Source organism: Pimephales promelas, chromosome 24, assembly GCF_988280905.1.
Source record: "Pimephales promelas chromosome 24, fPimPro1.hap1.1, whole genome shotgun sequence".
Lineage (NCBI taxonomy): Eukaryota > Metazoa > Chordata > Actinopteri > Cypriniformes > Leuciscidae > Pimephales > Pimephales promelas.
In genome coordinates this window covers 61,180-78,162 of record NC_142792.1, presented here as the reverse complement: position 1 = coordinate 78,162, position 16,983 = coordinate 61,180, and the positions used below count along the sequence as shown (strand labels likewise).

At 45.7% G+C, this 16,983-nt stretch overlaps 1 protein-coding gene across 1 annotated transcript; it reads left to right on the top strand.

Moving 5' to 3' along the window:
- Positions 1–573: 573 nt before the first annotated feature.
- On the top strand, positions 574–16,225 carry rsbn1l (round spermatid basic protein 1 like). Its single transcript, XM_039649809.2, has 8 exons — positions 574–958; positions 2,814–2,984; positions 5,319–5,950; positions 8,739–8,876; positions 8,979–9,121; positions 9,636–9,803; positions 9,916–10,024; positions 14,006–16,225. Exons 1-8 carry the CDS (start codon positions 637–639, stop codon positions 15,065–15,067), a joined length of 2,745 nt encoding a protein of 914 aa, XP_039505743.2. The 5' UTR covers positions 574–636; the 3' UTR covers positions 15,068–16,225.
- The last annotated feature ends 758 nt before the right edge of the window (positions 16,226–16,983 follow it).

Sequence of the window (16,983 nt, the reverse complement as noted above, 5' to 3'; positions counted from 1 at the left end):
CTCACACACACACACACTCATTCATTCTCACTCACACACACTCTCATGTCAGAGAGAAGGGCATCGGGTCGCCGAACTCTCTGAGAGCAGCGAAGGCCAGCGGATCCTCATGCTGCTACAATCAACTCAATGCTCAATCCCGCCGCTTTCACAGGTATGATTTATGTTTACGCAGTTTTTTTTTTTCTTTGCTCATCTCAACTAAACTTGCTAAACTTCACACTTACTCATCGGAAACTGCACGTGTGCATTTTTAAAATAAACATTTCAAGTGGAATTTAGGAAAAAAATTAAATGGTATTTGAAACCACAGATATAATGTAAGTTTGAAACTGTTTTCACCATGAAAGCGTTTGAATGCTAGTATAAAATAGTAAATGGGCTCAGGGATGTTATTCAAATGAATACAGTGACTAAGCTGCTGACGTCACCTCTCGTGTCCACCCGCTTTAAAAGAGCTGCTCTCGCTGTCAATCAACACCAGGCCACGCCCACGTCAGTACTTTCTTCCTGTCAATCATCACCAGACCACGCCCCACCGAAGTACGTTCTTCGTGTCACTCAACACCAGGCCACGCCCCTCCCGTGCCTCTTACACAAACAGCAGCAGCTCGAGAGAGAGTAAATAGAGAAAAGATGGCGGAGTTCATTCAGCTCAACAAACCCACTGAACCGAAACCAGCGTCCCAGAACCGGGAGCACCATCATCATCCTCCACCGGCCAAGAAAATCCGACAAGAGGAGAAAATATTTAAAGCCAAGAAGATGAACGGAGGCACGGAGCAGCAGAATTACAGCAGCAAACCGAAAAACATGAAAACCAAAACAGAGAAAGACAGAGACCGAGAGAAAGAGAAAGGCAAAGAGAGAGAAAAAGAGAGGAAGAAACACAAACTGGCGGCTGAAAATCACCTCAGCGTGAAGAAGGAAAACGGAGAGCTGAAGTTGTCGCAGAAAGGTATCGACAGCCGCTTTGCTCAGGCGCTGTTTGTGGCTTATAACGGGCCTTTGGTTTGCTAGATGTGATCTGTGCGAGTGTGTGTGTGTGTGTGTGTGTGTTTATGATGTTTATCGTGCCTCTGTGAGCGCGTGTGTGTGTTTATTTGTGTGTCGAACACATCCGACAGCGCTAGTTAGCTTAGCATCGGCGCGCGACCCGAGCGGTGACGGAGCGCGTGCAGCTGCAATGTGACCCGCCGCAGAACGAGCTTATTAAACCATAATAGCGTTATAATATCCGCTGCGTTAATAATGTCCGAGAGAATCACTCACACTCACGGACTTCACCGAACATAGTCGGAAACATGCTAATAACCAAATGTCAACTCAATCTATAGAACGTTAGAATAATTATCTGTATTAATAAACACTGTAAACTGCTGTCATTCCTGAAATATGTATTCAGACAGCAAACGGAACGATCATGATTCTAATATCTACTGGTTTATTGCTGAAATGTCATTACCACCTCGGACGCGTTATTAACGATGCCTGGGAAACACGAGTGTCCAGCAGGAACATGGACGCAGTGAAGCTCCTGCCTTTGGGAAGTTGGTCCGAACAGTGTCTGTGACCGCGATCTTCTGGTACTTTGAATAAATATAATGTTCTACTTCACTCTTACATGCATGTTGTGTTTGTGTCAGGCCTGTTACACACACGATCAGCAGCACTAATAAAGCTATGACCCATATGTGTGATGAACTGCACATCCAGTCTGTCTGTTACTCACACTAACTCATTACAGTTCAGCTTTATGTTATTGACAGAGGCAGTAAATGGGTTGTAAACTTCTCAGAAGAAGCTGTATTTCTTCAGAAGATACTCTAAATAGAAAGTTCATCCACATGATTAAAGTCAACGAGATGCAGTGTTTTGGACACCATTTACGTCCATTGTATTGACAAAAAAAGTTGAGATGTTCGTCAAAATATCTTTAGTGTTCTGCAGAAGAAAGGCATAAGCTTTGGAGCAAAATGAGGTTAAAGGTTGTATCGGCGATTGTGGGTGACGTCACTTCTGTTTGTGTTTGAAGCGAGATCCCAAACAAACCAAGTTAGTTAATAAAGAATTATATTTTCACACACAGTTCACATACAGTAAAGTCAGCGCTAGAAGCGACTCGCCTGTCCAGAAGAAGCAGTGCAACCTCGGCGTCTTCAATTCTTCGAGTTCTCTCCACCGTTCAAAAGCGTTCCCGATTACCCTGCCCTCTTGGAAATACGTCACAGCACTGGAGAAAAATCGTTTGCAACTTCCGGTTCACGGGGACTTTAAACGCGGTTTATTTTGGTTTTGAGTGGTGGTTGTTCCCATTTGTTGTTGTGTGCAGATCTCAGGGGCGGCAGCTAGCGGATCGCTAGGAGAGATTAGATGAATGTGATCATTTTTGTTTGGGCTTGAAATAGCTGATACAACCTTTAAGAAAAATATGACAGATTGAGCACTTTTGATGAACTTTCTGTCTTTTTTCGTGCTGTACAATCATGGTTTTTTTTTTTTTTTTCACAATTTGTGCAGTTTGTCTTTATGGCAACATTATCTGAACCTGTCTGACATTTATCCTCAAAATTGTGATAAAAAAAATAAGAAATGATCTTGTGCACCACGTTGAAGGACTGTTCATAATTTATTTCTAAGACCGTTTATCCAGGTATATGGACGTCTAGTGGAGAAGCTGGTCCTCTGTTGAGGAGTGTGTGTGTGTGTGTGTGTGTGTGTGTGTGTGTGTTTGGGGTGAAGGCTTCTGACGGGAGGGTAGATCATGATCTCGGTCAATGCTTTAACCTCGGGTGTGTTTCTTTCTCCTACAGAACACACCATTAAAGACAAAGAGAAACCGAAAGACAGAGACCGTGAGAAAAAGAGGGAGCGAGAGAAGGACCGAGAAAAAGAGCAGGAGAGAGAGATGAAGGAGAAAAGAAAACACAAGCTGATGATGGAGATGAAGAGAGAGAACGGAGAGGTGAAGATCCTGCAGAAAGGTGAGGCATTTGTTATTCGTAATTCACAGACTCCATCAAACACCCACACCTGAATGTCTGTGACCTTTCACCTTTGACCTGGGCTGCAGGGTTAGGGGTTCCAGTCACATTTATATACAGCGCTTCTTACAACATGAGTGTTTCACAGCAGCTTTACAGAGATAACAGGACAATAATGCAACAAAGTTTGTTTCTCGAAGAGAATAGCGTCACAGTCCAGCTGAGGTCAGTTCGGTGACGTTGTAAAAAAGTTACAATTTCCACTAGGACACATTATGATGATGACTATAAAAAGGACCAGCGTTCGGTTAGATCCCTGGAAGACAGAACCGAGTGTGAAGCTTTTCTATCGGCTGCAGGTTCTGCCTTCTTTGTCCTTTTACGCCCGAGTGATAACCTCACGTGTGTCCGAAGCGACGGCCATGTCGTCATCATTCCTGTGACCATGTGATCGAGGGCAGCCGCTTTAGACTAGCCATGTGACGCCGTCATGCTATCGAGGAAAAGACCTCACAGACTTTATTGCTTAAGAAATGCTATTCTAAAACATGCAGGTGTCACAAAAATATTTTACTAAAATGTGTGCAAATGGGAATAAAAGGGCAGAACCCTAACCAGCAACTTTACATCAGACTCGGCCAGTGAATCGTTCATAATAACTCACTGAACCACGACTCGTTTGGTCATGTCTGTCACAACCTGGCTCAATGGTCGTGACAAAAGAGGGAACGAGACAGCAGCATAAATGGTCAAAAATGATAAAATATTTAACAAAAGAATAACTAAACATAAATACTATTAACCCTGTAACATAAATAAACTCTAAACCGAGATGTGACAATCGGGCTGGTCAGGCAGGGGTTGACGTCTCGATGGCAGAGAAGGAAGAAAAGAGTCTAGTTTGACCAAGTGCAGCTTTGATCTCTCCTGGCTCACAATCAGCAATCACCTCAATACAACAAACATGACTAACCACACAGGTATTTTGGTTCAAAATAACGTGGGAAATGTGTGATCGAACCCTCACAGGTCTTGTTTTTATGACTGTGTGTAAAGATGCGTATTCACAACTGAAGTTTGGTTGTGTAAACATTATATTCTAAATAATATTATTTGGTTCTTGTTTAGCAGTGGCGGCTGGCGAAAAATATCTCAGGTGGGGCTGTTTCATATTCTGTCGGCTTCAGTAGTCTGGTAACATGGGGGTCTAATTTATAATTTATACTAAATTAGAAAAATGCTTGTGTATGTTACTTGCACCGTCATAGTCTTCGTTACAGCACAGCGGTGAGTGTTGTTTAAAGCTCAAGATATGAACTTAATGTTTTAACTAATTATTTGCTGTAATCTTGACATTAAAATGAGATAATAGTTGATCACACGGAGGAGACGGACAAACAGCAGCAGCACCGAGAGCCCATGTCTGCAGTCTGCTGTGTGCCGGATAGATGCGTCTTTGGCACTGCACAGTTTGGGTTTAGGGCATTTACGGGGGGGACGGGTGGGACATGTACCCACCACTTTTGAAACATCTCGCGGCACAGATGTACCAATACAAATAAAACATCTCCAGTAACAGCATTCGTTTCATTTGTTTGTTAAACAACAGACGATCTAGCACTGAAATGTGTTGTCTTCTTCTTTCAGAAACGCGCTTCAATCCGTTGCGGAGATTCGTTACGGTGAAATCACTAATCAAAATGCACACAAACATGTCCCTGTTTCTCATGGGTCTAATCTGCTCTCGTATCATTTTTTCCCCTCATCAAAACATATTCAACCACTGATAAACATTATATCAATTCAACCACTGATAAACATTTTATCAATTCAACCACTGATAAACATTATTGGTTTTGATGAGGAGAAAAAAAACTATACGAGTGCGGATTAGAACCTCGAACCCCCCGAGTCTCGACACGCCACGCAAAAACTCTACCTCTGGACCATCACTGTGCACATGCAATAAAGGGCTTATATACTACTCACTATACTCGGACATTGTACTCATTTTTATTTATGTACATCAGGAAGCTACAGGACGTCGTCTTTCAAAACATGACCTACTCGAAAGAGAAAAAAAGAATGAATGCGTCATCACATTATTTAAAGAAAGTAGTGTGTTGAATACATTAGAACTGTTTTTGCATCCCTGATTTAAGGTGTTTTATTAACATGGCAAATATTTTTGACGTTTGTATTACTGTTAGGCATGGGACGCTATCAAGTTTTCATGTTGTGGTAATTGCTGAAGCTTTTATCAGCTCTGTTATTTGTTGTGGGTGAAATGTTTTGGATGTTTGTGAAGTTAATCCCCTTTCTCCTGTGCTGTAGGTGACGGAGAGAAGCCGAAGATTAACTTTGCTGAGGATTTGCTGATGAAAAAGGTCAAGAAGAAAAAGAAAAAGAAACACAAAGAAGGTGAAAAGCGAAAGCGGCCCAAGATGTACAGCAGGTCCAGCCAGACGGTTAGTCCCGAGTGCGAGTTCCAGCCTCCGGCTCCGGTCCAGCAGGGCGTCTCTGTGAGCTCCTGTTGCCCAACGACACCGGAGAGCAGAAGCACACCGAGCCTGAAGAACATCTGCACTCCGAGTCTGAGCGCCGCTGACGGCCCGGAGAAACCCGCCACGCTGCCCGGGCTGGACCGGCTGGAGTTCGGCTGTCTGGTCCATGTGGAGAACCAGCCCAACGGAGGAGCCCTGGTTCTGCACGCCTACAGCAAGGAGCTCTCGGTCCTGACGCCCGTGGAGATGCAGAGGTTCGCACAGGAGTTCGTCACCCTGTCGTTTAGCGAGGACCAGGACGGCTCTGCCAACTACGTGATGGGAGTGATCCACGGGGCCGCCTCGTATCTCCCAGACTTTCTCGAGTACTTCTCCTGCAAGTTCCCCAACTCGCCCGTCAAAATGGAAATCCTGGGGAAAAAGGACATCGAGACGACTACCATGGCAAACTTTCACACTCAGGTTAGTAGATAGGCGGGACATGTTGTGTTTGTAGGGTTAGCTGGAGCTGCAGCAGAGAAGCAACACAGGAGACCAAACATCCTCTCTAATGACCGATCAGCGACCTCGAGGTTAAAGGCCATGTGCCACACTACACCTGACAGACACCTCACATGCTAAAGCTTCTGCTATTGCTAATTATGCACTTTGCACAGGATTAGGTTTCTGTGTGATTGCATAAAAACTGGAATTGTTTTGTGTTTATATGCTCTATCTGGATGTAATCTACACAAGTTGATACTGAAATTTAAAAAATGCGAGGCTTGGAGCGCTATTGAGCGGAGTCAAACGCCTCTGATAGGCCATTCTGTTACGAGCTCATCAGACATGTCTGTGATTGGCTACAATGATGTGTCACTGTGGGTGATTTTTTATTTTTTTTGCAGGTGTAGCGTATAGTGTTGTCACGGTACCAAAATTTCAGTATTCGGTACCGATACCAGTTAAAATTCACGGTTCTCGGTACCAATTTCGGTACCAAAGCTTAGTTTAAATTGACATATATTTAAGTGTTTATCACGGTTACAAGTATGGAAACTGTACATTCGTATTATAAACACTTTAGAAAAAGATTAGATAAAATGACCTAAAATAAACAATAGTATACACTAACACATTTTTAAAGTTGTTTGTAAAGTTTTAATCCATTATTTATTTAATGCACAATGAATTAAGTGAACAAACATGAACAATCAGGTGTTTGTAATAAATAACATTTTCAAACATTAATTAATGTTGTAAAAATATATTGTTCACTCAATGTGTTGATAACTAAGTAATGTTGATGAATGGTATCTTTGTAGCATTACCATAAAACATGTTTTATTTGACTTGACTGTCCTTTTATTAATCTAAAACTGCATTCATATTTAATTTTAAAAAGGCTTTTTAAACCTGCTGAGTTATAAAGGCAAGAATACGCCTAGAACTGGCATTGACATTAAATGATAATACTAATACCATAGTACTCTGGTGTCGGGTAGATACTACTGTGCTCATGTACTCGTAAAACTACCCCGAAAGCACTTTAGAGGCCGTTCACATGTCGCGCGTGTTTTTTAATTATATTTTTGCGCGTGCTTATTCTTTCCAAAGCGCTTGCTCTCACGCGGCGTCTGTCGTTGCTATGCAACGCCAACGAGTTTTTATTAGGAGCGCGCTTGAATCGCGCCTATATTTGAAATTGCGAATTTGCATGTACCTAATCGGCCTCTTATGGCAACGTGACATTAGCCTAATCCAAAATATTTCCATATGTGGCTCTTTCCTCCTTTCGTTTCAACAAGTGGATTCAGAGAGAGAGAGCCATATCAGCGTTATGAAGAGGACGCAACTGTGCACGTTTCAGACATCGCGTCTAGAACAGAACTGGATTAACCTGGTACTCGGTACCTAGAAAAGCTGGTACCGTAACATTTTTTTTTTTAGTACCGACTTGGTACCGAAGTACCGAGTTTTTTGACAACACTAGTAGCGTAGCTGTCTGCCGGGTGTAGCGTTGCCGTCTGCCGGGTGGTGTAGCGTTGCCGTCTGTCGGGTGTAGCGTAGCCGTCTGTCGGGTGGTGTAGCGTTGCCGTCTGTCGGGTGTAGCGTAGCCGTCTGTCGGGTGTAGCGTTGCCGTCTGCCGGGTGTAGCGCTGCAGTCTGTCGGGTGTAGCGTTGCCGTCTGTCGGGTGTAGCGCTGCAGTCTGCCGGGTGTAGCGTAGCCGTCTGCCGGGTGTAGCGCTGCAGTCTGTCGGGTGTAGCGTTGCCGTCTGTCGGGTGTAGCGCTGCAGTCTGCCGGGTGTAGCGTAGCCGTCTGTCGGGTGTAGCGTTGCCGTCTGTCGGGTGTAGCGTTGCCGTCTGCCGGGTGTAGCGCTGCAGTCTGTCGGGTGTAGCGTAGCCGTCTGTCGGGTGTAGCGTTGCCGTCTGTCGGGTGGTGTAGCGTTGCCGTCTGTCGGGTGTAGCGTAGCCGTCTGTCGGGTGTAGCGTTGCCGTCTGTCGGGTGTAGCGTAGCCGTCTGTCGGGTGTAGCGTAGCCGTCTGTCGGGTGTAGCGTAGCCGTCTGTTGGGTGTAGCGTAGCCGTCTGTCGGGTGTAGCGTTGCCGTCTGTCGGGTGTAGCGTAGCCGTCTGTCGGGTGTAGTGTAGCCGTCTGTCGGGTGTAGCGTAGCCGTCTGTCGGGTGTAGCGTAGCCGTCTGTCGGGTGTAGCGTAGCCGTCTGTCGGGTGTAGCGTTGCCGTCTGTCGGGTGTAGCGTAGCCGTCTGTCGGGTGTAGTGTAGCTGTGTACACGCCATTAAATGTCCGATTGAAACGAAGCAAAATGTAGATCTACATCTGGGGAGCGATATGTTTTTTCCAGGATGGTAGGGGAAGACTCATGAATGCTATTAACCCCAGTGACGGGTAGGGTTAGGGGCGGGGTTGGGGGCGGGGTTGGGGTTCGTCGTATATTTATATATACAGTAATGTAATGTTAAGTCGACGGCGTTCATAAACACGCAGAGAGAGAGAGAGAGACCAATGTGTGTTCAAGCACAGATGAGTCCGTTCTGTAGGCATTAGTTGCCTGGACATGTTGTGATGTCATCAGTCCCATAATGCACTGCTCCTGGTCACTTGACCTTACACAGCTCTTCAGTGGCGCTTCAGTGTTCTACAGTTTCTTTTGCTCAGTTGGACTTAAAGGTGCTTTGGATATTTTTATTGCCCTATTATGCAGATGACCCAGAGAGCATGACGGACGAGTGTGTGTTGTGTGGTGTGTGTTCAGGTGAGGAGGAGTTACTCCCACGGCACGTATCGAGCCGGAGCCATGAGGCAGATCAGTCTGGTGGGAGCCGTGGACGAGGAGGTGGGAGATTATTTCCCAGAGTTCCTCAGCATGCTGGAGGACTCACCTTTCCTGCAGGTGTGTTTCCTGCCATCTCTCACACACACACTTTTCCTTTGACGGCAGCGTATTGATCAGTGTTTTGTGAGGTTGAATTTGTGTGTGTGTGTGTGTGTGTAGCGCACGCTGCCGTGGGGGACGTTCTCCAGTCTGAAGCTGAAGAGCCCGACTGACAGTGACGACGGCCCCATCATGTGGGTTCGGCCCGGAGAGCAGATGATCCCCGTCACGGACATGCCCAAGTCTCCCTTCAAACGGAAACGGTAACGCAGCTTCTCTCCTCTGCGTGTGTGTGTGTGTGTGTGTGTGTTTCTTTATCGAACTGCAATTTAACACACACATATCAGAACCTTCCTGATATAATTTGAGACCTTCATCAACATCTGCATCATGAACACAGAGCAGAAGAGTTCAGTCAGATCAATAACATCAGTGCCAAACAGACACACACACACACACACACATGCAGAGACACTAACTCATTCACACACTCACACACACACACACACACACACACACACACATATGCAGAGACACTCTAACTCATTCACACACGCACACACACTCACAAAGACACTCACACACTCATAGACACAAGCATAGAAACTCACTCACACAGACACACACACTCACACACACACACACACACACACACACACACACACACACACACACACACACACACACACACACGTGTAGAGTGTCAGTGATTCTCCGGGAGTTTTTGTGTCATTAGTGTAATGATGCTGAAACCAATCGTAATTAACCCTTTTCCAGGTCAACCAATGAAATCAAGAATCTGCAGTATCTTCCTCGAGCCAGCGAGCCGCGAGAGATGCTGTTCGAGGACCGAACCCGCGCTCACGCTGACCACATCGGCCAAGGGTTCGAGCGGCAGACCACTGCAGCGGTGGGCGTGCTGAAAGCTGTGCGCTGCGGGGAAAGGTGAGCACACACACACACACTCTTCTGGAAGGGAAACACCTGACCGGGGTGATGTGTATCGTCAGCTGCTGTTCTCAGTGTGTGTGTGTGTGTGTGTGTGTGTGTGTTGCAGTGCTGAGCCTCCACGCATCACCAAAGATGTGATCTGTTTCCATGCGGCTGATTTCCCTGATGTGGTTCAGCGGCTGCAACTGGACCTGTACGAGCCGCCCCTGTCTCAGGTGAGGTCACTTCCTGTGCTGATATCGACTTCCTCTGTGAAACCCTCGCCGGCGCGTGTCACATGATCTCACAGCGACAGCACTAGTGTTGGTGAAAGAGGTTTCGAATGCTTTACTGTGATGTGTGTTTACGTCTCCATATCGGCGTCACTCCAACCCCCAAGCAGAGGGAACTGGATAATACTCTGATCCAATCTGACCTCTGACCTGTAATGCTGCCTGAATCATAATCGCACACTGTGGGCTCGTTGGCCAGAGGACTGAGCTGAGTTTTCTCCATTCGGTCACTGATGGAGATTTGGTTCCTTCAGTCATCGTTTCTCCTGTCCTTTATAACGACCACTCCCCCAGACACAGGCAGGGGCTCAGATTGGTTAGTTGGGCCGGTGTGTTGTGATTGGCTAAACTGTTGTCCGGACACTTCACGCCCATTACCTTTACAGGTGAAGTTGCATGTGTTGATGATGTCAGATGTATATAATGGTGTGGAGACTGCGGTATCAGTGTGAGCCAGAACGAGTCGAGCAGAACCTCGCCACACGCGCCTCTTATTAAACGCTTCTGAATGCTACATCTTTTTAAAATTATTATTATTCTATTCTATTATTATATACGAATTTCGATACGTTGTTAGTTGAAAATGCCACTGCTGCTTGTTAGCTTCAGAGATACGGTTTTCTCCTGATTAACCCTTTAATATAACTGAATAAATGTGTAAGTCATTCTTTTATCGATATGATGAACAACCGTTTAACTGTTCATAAAACTTAGCTTACTCCGTGGACACATGTACACCTAAAGAAAACCATACACTGTGTTAAACCCGTCTTGAACGCTGATAACAGCTGCTGGAGTTGGCTGCGATTGCATAGCCTAGCATGTTTTTAACTTTATACACGTTTGCCTTACACAAAATCTATCTGACTGGCTATATACACAAACAGCGTTGGCATTGGGTTACGTTCTTTATCAAATCAAAAAATTACGTCATGAAGTAGGCTATATACATGAAAAATACATTTACAAAATTAGTAGCCTACATAAATACAAATTCAGATCCAAAATGTTTGTATGTGTTTGTCGTAGACACACGGGGTTAGGGTTAGACGTATAAAACCCGCAAAGCATCTTGTTGTAGTCCAATTCAAGTCGTTTTTGTAGGCATTAAACTTCCTGATTTTTAAAAGACATCTCTGATATCTCCGCTTACACTGAACTTTCAGCGCAGTAACTTTGCAGATACTATTGATTCATCAACAGCAACATTACACACTGTTCAGAATGAAAGAAGTGAAATCCCAATCAACCACCCCTTTAAAGGAACACTCCGACTTTTTGGGACTTTAGCCTATTCACCTTACCCCCCAGAGTTAGATAAGTCCATACATACCTTTTTCATCTCCGTGCGTGCTATAAGTCTGTTTGACGCACCCACCGCTAGCCTAGCTTAGCACAAAGACTCGATGTGAATGGTTGCAGCTTTCATACTGATCCAAATGAGTGACAAAATAACGCAAACGTTTTCCTATTTACATGTTGTGGTTTGTATAGTCACAGAGTGTGCAAATATCAAGGCCATATGAGACACAGACATCTTTTAACCGTATAAATACTATATTTTCTGAAGGGGAAGCACTGATACTTGGGCAGAGTGATAACCATCACCTGAGACGCACCGTGACGAGGAGCAGATCGTTCGCTCAGTGTTGGAATAAAGAGTCAGCAATTACTAACGTTAGATAGAAAAGCATAGTTTATCATGGGTGTTTGCTTTATTGTATGAGCTGTGACAATAAACAGGGGAGACCAGGTAATACAGTACCATTTTTCATTGATTTCCAACCAAAAACGCACCCAGATTTATAAATATCACATGAATAAATAATTATTATTACAGGAATCAATATATTTTAAATGCAATTTATTAGCTGAACCAAATGTATTCAACAGAAGACTATATAATAGTATTGCATTACCATAGGATAGAATAAGGGGAAAGTAATAGCACAAATTGTTTTTGCACAATGAACTCACAGCCTATCGTACCCTTTTGCACGCTCAAGTTCGTTATTTCCATGGTTATTTCAAATTTAGGCTACTAGGCGCGCCGCGCGCAGGGTGCAAGTTCAACGCGGTGAACGCGCTCGTTTTTTTTTCCCAAGCGCGTCCGCACCGCATCAAGATAAAAACATATTCATACCCTAATCATATAATAGTGTCACTAACGTTACATTAGCTCTGGCTAAAGGCACTGTTACAGTAGGTCATCTAAAAACATAACGGAACACTTACCTCAGCCGCAGGTGATCCACTTGTCCTGTCTGTGCTATCGATGGGATGGCCGTATCCTTCAGCACATTATGGTCCGTGTGGCAAATTCCATTTTTTCAAAATAGTCGTCCTCATTGAAATGTACCGAGCAAACATAATGTCCCTTGATAATCTTAGGTGTGTTTGGATCAATATCCAGAGTAAGTTAGCCATTTCTTCATCCAGTCAGCGTTTTTAGTTGGAATTCTGTGAAACATGATTACCTGTTTACTGTCGCAGCTATTTACAATAGAGCGAAAACCCATGACTCTAAACTACGCTTTTACTATAAATTGCTGACTCTATTACCCAAACACCGAGCGAACTCTCCGCTCCTCACCACGGCGTGTCTCCGATGATGCGGTTATTACTCCGTCAAAGTAGCAGTGCTTCGCCTTCAGAGAATAGTTCCCAGGTTTTATACGGTTAAAAGATGTCTGTGTCTCATTTGACTTTGTTATTTGTACATTATGTGACCATACAAATCACAACATGTAAATAGGAAAACGTTTGCGTTATTTTGCCACTCATTTGGATTAGTATGAAAGCTGCAACCAGTCACATCGAGTCTTTGTGCTAAGCTAGGCTAGCGGTGGGTGCGTCAAACAGACTTATAGCACGCACGGAGATGAAAAAGGTATGTATGGACTTATCTAACTCTGGGGGGTAAGGTGAATAGGCTAAAGTCCCAAAAAGTCGGAGTGTTCCTTTAAATATTTCTATTTTTCTTATAAAACCCATGGCTTCACTTCAGAAGGCGTTCGCTAACCCACTGGAGCCGTATGGATTACTTTTCTGATGGATGGGTGAATTAATCCTGTAAATGTCGTTTTGTCGGGATGTTGGCTAAATCGCTGCAAAGGTATTTCAGACTTCTTTTCACCACCAAGTGAATAACAAGAAAGCACTTTGTGGAGAGTAAATGTGGGCCTTTACGAGCCTTCACTCGCTTGTGTTGCCAGATCTTGTTAGAAAACTCTCGACCTGCAGCGGTCCATCACTGCACATGTCCACAGCTCAAGAGTCTGGGGTCACGGTAATATCACTTAATATTAATATTAGCGCTGCACAATTAATCACAATTAACATGAAATCGCACTCAAACCGGTTTGGCTTTTCTCGATGATGAAGTGGCGAATGCTGCGATTGCTAGTTCTGTGCAGCGTGTCAGTGAAGCGCGGCTCGCTCTGAAAGCACTGCGCGTTCCAGTCGCTTATAACGAGCGTTTGAAACACCAGTCAAACATCTGCCCAGACAAAAGACAACTTTTAATAAATCAGAGTGTGTCGATCTTCTGTTGATTCAGCTACAGATGCCCATAGGGATTTCCTGGAATGGTGTGTGTGGTGTTCTTCTGTGTGGGGCATATTTGGTGTGTGTGTGTGTTGACAACTGAAAACTCATCTCCTCCGTGAGCACTTGATATAAAAATAAAAAATGTAAATCCTCACTTGTCTGGTTTATGCTGCCTGAACTGTGTATTTGCAGCACTTCTTGTGTTGTTGTTGTTGTTGTTGCCTCTTCACGATGACTTGTTGGATTTAGTCCTCGGATGAAATTGGCTTTGGATAAAAGCGTCTGCTAAATGAGTGAGTGTAAATGTGTGTGTCAAAGCAGAGGAGGTTGATATGAAGCCTAATGAGTGTGTCCTGATGTTCTCTCTCTCTGCAGTGTGTGCAGTGGGTCGATGACGCTAAACTCAATCAGTTGAGGCGAGAGGGAATCCGCTACGCTCGTATCCAGCTCTACGATAACGACATCTACTTTATCCCTCGCAACGTGGTCCACCAGTTCAAGAGTGTGTCGGCCGTGTGCAGCCTGGCCTGGCATGTGCGCCTGAGCCAGTATCACCAGGAGGCGGAGGAAGAGGAGGAGGAGGAGGAGCTGAAGCCGCTCATCAAGCCGGAGCCGAGCGACAGCGCTGCGATCACGACCCCCGACTGCAGAGACTCGCCGTGTGTGACACCCATGAAGATGGAGAGGGCGGAGCTACAGGCGGAGAGGCCCAAAGCCCTTCCCAGAAGCCCCAGCTTGACTCCGCCTCTCGTCTCCTCTGACGGGCGACCCAAAGTGCTCAACGTGTCCGAATGTCCCAGCGCTCCCTCTCACACGGCACGCAACTCCACGGCCAGTGCGCACACACCCAAACACACACACACGCCGGCACCACCCAAACACACACCCCACTCGGCACCAACCAAACACGCACACACGCCGGCACCACCCAAACACACACCCCCTTCGGTGCCGACCAAACACGCACACACGTCGGCACCACTCAAACACACTCCCCCTTCGGTGCCGACCAAACACGCACACACACCGGCACCACCCAAACACACACCCCCCTCGGCATCCAGATACTTCCATTCTTCCTCTGTCCCCAAACCGGGACACACACCCTCAACACCTACTAAACCCAGCCATTCTGCCAACACACCCAAACACACACAAACTGCCAACACACCCAAACACACACAAACGAGTAACACAACCAAACCAACACAAGCTAGTAACACAATCAAACCCACACACTCTGCGAACACAGCCAAACACACACACTCCACACTAATAACCAAACCCGGCCCCAAACTGAGCTCTGGACTGTCACTCAGCTGGTCGGCCCCGCCCCTGGCCACGCCCCCTCCGAGAGCGGCCCGCCCCCAAGACTCTCTGCACCCGAAGGCCGTCAGGCCACACCCGCATGAACCACACAAAGACTTTTTATACTGATTTGTACAGAACGGTTTTTAAAACGGCGCTTTATTTAATCATGTTTATTTCTACTGTCGGTTTTACTTTCTTTTTAATCGATCTGACAAGAGCAGAGGAAGAAACGGCGGCACGTCTCCAAGACTTCTTTTAGACACTCAACTTCTGCTGAGCTTCTCTCTCTCTTTCCCTTCTCTATCTCTCTCCCTCCCATCTCTCTCTCTCTCTCTCTCTTTCCCTTCTCTATCTCTTTCTCTCTCTCCCCCATCTCTCTCTCTCTCTTTCCCTTCTCTATCTCTCTCCCTCCCATCTCTCTCTCTCTCTCTCTCTTTCCCTTCTCTATCTCTTTCTCTCTCCCCCCATCTCTCTCTCTCTTTCCCTTCTCTATCTCTCTCTCTCTCCCTCCCATCTCTCTCTCTCTCTCTCCCTCTCTCTCTCCCTCTCTCTCTTTCCCTTCTCTATCTCTTTCTCCCCCATCTCTCTCTCTCTCTCCCTCCCATCTCTCTCTCTCTCTCTCCCTCTCTCTCTCCCTCTCTCTCTTTCCCTTCTCTATCTCTTTCTCCCCCATCTCTCTCTCTCTCTCCCTCTCTCTCTCTCTCTCCCTCCCATCTCTCTCTCTCTCTCTCCCTCTCTCTCTCTCTCTCCCTCCCATCTCTCTCTTTCTCTCTCCCTCTCTCTCTCTCTTCCCCCCCCTCTCTCTCTCCCTCTCTCTCTTTCCCTTCTCTATCTCTTTCTCCCCCATCTCTCTCTTTCTCTCTCCCTCTCTCTCTCCCCCCCCCCCCCCCCCCTCTCTCTCTCCCCCCCATCTCTCTCTCTCTCTCTCGTAACTGTAGCTCGTAACTCGCTCCTCAGTGCCTGTCCGTAACTGTGAATATCCAAGCACTTCGACTCGGCTGCACTGAGAAAATTCTTCAAATCCACACAGGTCCTTGAATAATATTTTTTCAGTTGTAGGCTTTGGTCGTATTAGAGCTGACATGAACATATATATTTTTTGTAAGATGACAGTTGTTTTAAAGACTCTACAGGCTTTTCCATAGAGCTTATTTATATCAAGGGTTTCTTTGGTCTGTTTGATTCGTCAGCACTGTAGTGTACATAACGATTTTTCTAAAGGAAATGTGTAGTATGATTTATACTGAAATAAGAACCTCCTAATAAAAGGTTCAGTTTGTTGGACTGGTGTCGTGTCTGTGAGCCTCATCTACTGGCCGACGTTAGCGTGATCTTCGGGGATGTGCTTTAGCTGTGTTTCGTGTTTGATGGCGATCTGTCTAAACTCTGGAATAGACTCCTAGGCACACACACACACACACACTCTCTCGTAATTTAACTCCAGTCGTAGTTCATTCCTCAACCGTAGTTCTGTTGTCAGTCAGACCCGCCGGCACTGTATACTCATCGAGATCCCTTCCCGTGATCCAGTTCCGCTCAGGCTAAACCCCATTCCCAGCATCCAGTGCTGCAGAACCAGTGTCCGATGAGTGACTGCTCCTGTCTTCCACATCCTCAGAGACTGAACTGCTCATCCCCTACACCGCTTCAGCCAATCAGAGACACTTGCTTGTTCATGTTTATGTTGACGTTGTTGAAAGGTTTCTGCGCGTCGCCGCTGTCTGCGGGATTAAACCATTATGAAGGGGCGTTCTAGTTCTCCTGATTAAACTGCTCAATGTTCAGGCATTACTGACACAACAGTATGGCTTTCTGGAAAGCACAATGTAAATACACGTGAGTTGACAAACCGTTTTCCAGCTGTGTGTGTTCAGCGCTACACACGGGTGTAAACCACACACACACACATCAGAAACACACCAACGTCCAACGTCACGAGATAGAGTACAGAGACGAGAAGTCAAGTCACCTTTATTTATTTAGCGCTTTATACACTAACCCTTGTTTTAAAACGACTTTACAGGCATAACAGGAAAATACTG